This window comes from Saccostrea cucullata, unplaced genomic scaffold (assembly GCF_032062105.1).
Source record: "Saccostrea cucullata isolate Sc308-1 unplaced genomic scaffold, CSIRO_AGI_Scuc_v1 ctg631, whole genome shotgun sequence".
NCBI lineage: Eukaryota > Metazoa > Mollusca > Bivalvia > Ostreida > Ostreidae > Saccostrea > Saccostrea cuccullata.
The window spans coordinates 123,187-126,855 of record NW_026919010.1 but is presented as its reverse complement, the minus strand read 5'-3'; the positions used below and the strand labels follow the sequence as shown (position 1 = coordinate 126,855).

At 30.5% G+C, this 3,669-nt stretch overlaps 1 protein-coding gene across 1 annotated transcript; it reads left to right on the top strand.

The window, feature by feature from the left end:
* Positions 1-2,264: 2,264 nt before the first annotated feature.
* On the top strand, positions 2,265-3,243 carry LOC134277187 (heavy metal-binding protein HIP-like). Its single transcript, XM_062759515.1, has 3 exons — positions 2,265-2,290; positions 2,391-2,548; positions 2,855-3,243. Exons 1-3 carry the CDS (start codon positions 2,283-2,285, stop codon positions 3,241-3,243), a joined length of 555 nt encoding a protein of 184 aa, XP_062615499.1. The 5' UTR covers positions 2,265-2,282.
* Positions 3,244-3,669: the final 426 nt, after the last annotated feature.

Sequence of the window (3,669 nt, the reverse complement as noted above, 5' to 3'; positions counted from 1 at the left end):
ATCTGATCATATCTAGGACAAAAAAAAAAGGATCTGGCGTGCTAACAAAATACACGTATTTATTTTGCTTATGAAGATTTTATATCTATATTCAAACCCTAATTTGCAAAATAATATTTTACATGTACATGTGTACCTTCTCATATTACATTCTAATTACTGTGTTTTTAGCATATATTGTGGAACATTTGATGAAAAAGACTGTACTGTGAAAAAGGATTTATTTGATATTCAAATCAAACCGAAAAATATGTAAGTATTTTCTAATTTTTTTTTTACTTTATAGATAACAGTTTTCAAATAAGACAATATCATATATGCTTGTGTCTTTAAATAGGTTAAATATGATCTCCAGGCTAACAACACGAATTATTTACTAATAATGGGTCCGACTGTGAAACTGTAAGGGGAACGCAATTTCTTTTGAGTAAGGCCCAATTCTTACAATTGATGGACCCGCCATTTGCACTTGCAAATTAAATTTCAAATGACATGAACATATTTTCCTGTATTTTTGTATTTATTGCGTCGTATAAAGCCGTTTTTTTTTCCACAAAATAAAGCGAAAAACTTTTATCGTTAAAATTTCCTTAAATTGAGATTTAGAACTTTAGATTTAGAATTTTAGAAGTGACAATGCCGAGAAAATCATTTCTGGACAAAAACTGACGTCATATAAAAAGTCATGATTATTGAATGGGAAGACGCTGTGTTATGGTCTATGAATATGAATGAGAAATTAAATGTTTAGGGGGAGTATTTTGAATGAATTTTTGCGCCCATCAAAAAAATCCCCTAGATATCGTTGGCACCCCAAAGGAGGTATCTACGAAGGGCGGAATTATTGCCTCAAAAACATGTTGTTATTTTTAAAAATAAATGTCCAGTATGTTGACATATCCCACTGTATACTATTTTAGTATACAGTGAGATATGTCAATTTTAAAGCGTACATAAAATCAAATTTCCGTGACATTCAGGCGTACATGAAGCAGAAAGGTTTACACAAAACTAAAAATTCACACTGTGCTTTGAAAAAAAAATGTTACGAGAATAGTTCGAATTTCCTCGACAATACATTATATAGAAAATATACAGTATCCTTGACCCAAGCACCAATGATTTTTGCAACATTTATTCTCGTACTAACAACCGAAGAAAGCATTTTATTAATGTTAAATATATAATTTTCTACTGCAAATTAATCTGAAAATTCATCTGCCGTAAAGATAGTGTTTTCTTATGAAAAATATTGTGATATTTAAAAAATGTACATGTTCATATACTTTACATATGCTATTTCGAATGAAGACTTATGAGTCTTCTGCCACGCACTGCTGCCCAATAACAGTCTATTTATGTACAGTACATCAGAAAAGCCCAATGAATAAATTTTTCATTAAAAATGAGCAAACAATTTCGATAACTTTTGACTCTTAAATGTATTGGATTTACATTGAATTTCCCTTTCACCATTTACGTCAGATATAGTTAAAAAAGGTTAACAACACACCGTATACCTCGAAAATAAATCTAAACACTACTGTATGAAAAATCTTGATTGTATGCACAATGTCTGTATCAATTTTCTTAATAACATTGAATGGTGCTTGCAGTGGGAGTTTAAAAGTATATCATATTGATTGAAAACATATGTTCCCAGCACACGCTATGTTGTGCAACTGGGGCAGTACATAACTGACATAATTTAGATCGGTTTTCTAATTCCTTTGCTCTTTTCATACCCGTAGGAAGCAATATCTGTTTGAGAGGATGGAGGGGGGGGGGCAAAACCAAACATTTTCCGGTTCCTATGGCCATCGTTTTTTTTTATTTAGCCCCGTCAATAAATGTGTAATCATAAATAAATTTAGATTCATCAGAAAGATTCATTTTTCCGCATAGATTAAAACTCTTAGATCTCACTTCAGATAAAAAGATGTGAATAGTAATTGTGTGGCATGCGTAGATATGCAATAATCCAAGGAATTGTTAGATTCTCAGATGAGACAAAGTCATGTATTTTATTAAGATCAAAAACTTAAGTGATCAAAGTTGAAACAAAGAGACGTTCTAAAGCATTGTCGTGTGCTGCCAAAATATTCAGTTATCTTCTGAGGACGTTAACTTTATAATCGAACCCTTAATGTGCAAAGAAATGTTACCATATCAGTCTGCTCATATTACATTCTAATTACTTTATTAAAGGTATAAAATGAGGAAAATTTGCTGATAGAATGTACTGTGAATAACGATATAAAATTTTAAATCATATTCCAAATATGTACATGTAAGTATTTTCTAGAATTTTTAGACTTTTTCGAAGTACCAATTAATATCATGAATGATTTTCAAATAAGAAAATATTTTATGCATATATCTTTAAATAGGTTAAATATGCTGAAGACGACGTTCCTCCTTTTATGCATATTGCTTGAAGTGTGTACCAAAGAAACTCCCCAAGACTTCATCAGTAAATTCAACAAGTACAACTCTGTATGTCAAGGAATGGGATATAAAACAATGAACTGTTCTGAAAAAGAGAAAAGTACGCAGTTATTTAATTTAGCTAATATTTTTCTCGATAGTTAACCTAAAAAATGTAAATATATTTAATATTCACTTAGCTTTTTTAGTTAATGCTAGAGATTGCATATCAGGCATTTATTCATAGAATATAACCGATATGATTCAAAAAGTGTACTCTCTATTTTTAAAATATATTTCTATATATCTATTAATATTTTTACTACCAAATCTTTTGATTTTGAGAGGAAACTTAGATAAATGTATATGTAATTATTTATTGATAATTTTATTACGTAATAGATTTCATTATTTTATTTTTCGACAGACATCATTGCTTTTCATACGCTTTTGTCTAAACGTCAAGAGAATCTTGGAAAGAGTACCGTTGTTGTATTTGGGAACGTATTACTGAACACCGGAAATGCTTATGACGGTACGACTGGGAAATTCACAGCACCTGAGGATGGTATCTACTCATTCACGTGGACTATTCTTACTCAGCCTGGAAAATATTTTCACACCGAAATGGTTCTCAACGGTCACATAATTAGTTATAATTATGTAAATGGAGTATCGGGCAATTCTCACTATTCTTCCGGATCATCCTCAGCTATAATTAAAATGAAGAAGAATGATAAAATCTGGATTAGAACGTATGGAGATGGAAAGTTTGCGTATGAAAACTGGTCATCCTTTTCCGGATTTAAATTGTAAATTAATGTTTCAAATAAAAATATTTTAACAATTGAATACAAATATCTTCTTTATAGTCTTTGTCATCTTTTGACCTATTTGGATACATGAATTTCACTAGAGAAGGACATTAATGACAAACTAACTACTATTGCTTGCAAGAAATGCTTTCATTTATAAAATAGAAGTGATACCGGTTGTACGACTCGTACTTTACGTACATGTATACACAATTGTACCAATGCATATTCAGCAAATTCATTCCACCGGAACGAAAGATTCTATGATATATAATTTTTGTCCAGTCTGTCTGTCTGTTTGCTTGTGTTGTCAAATTTAACCACAGGGGCCGATAACATACTTTATCTGATTTATTATAATCACAACATGTGTACATATACAATCTCTTTTTTTTAATATAGATAGTGATTAGGTAAAATCAAATAT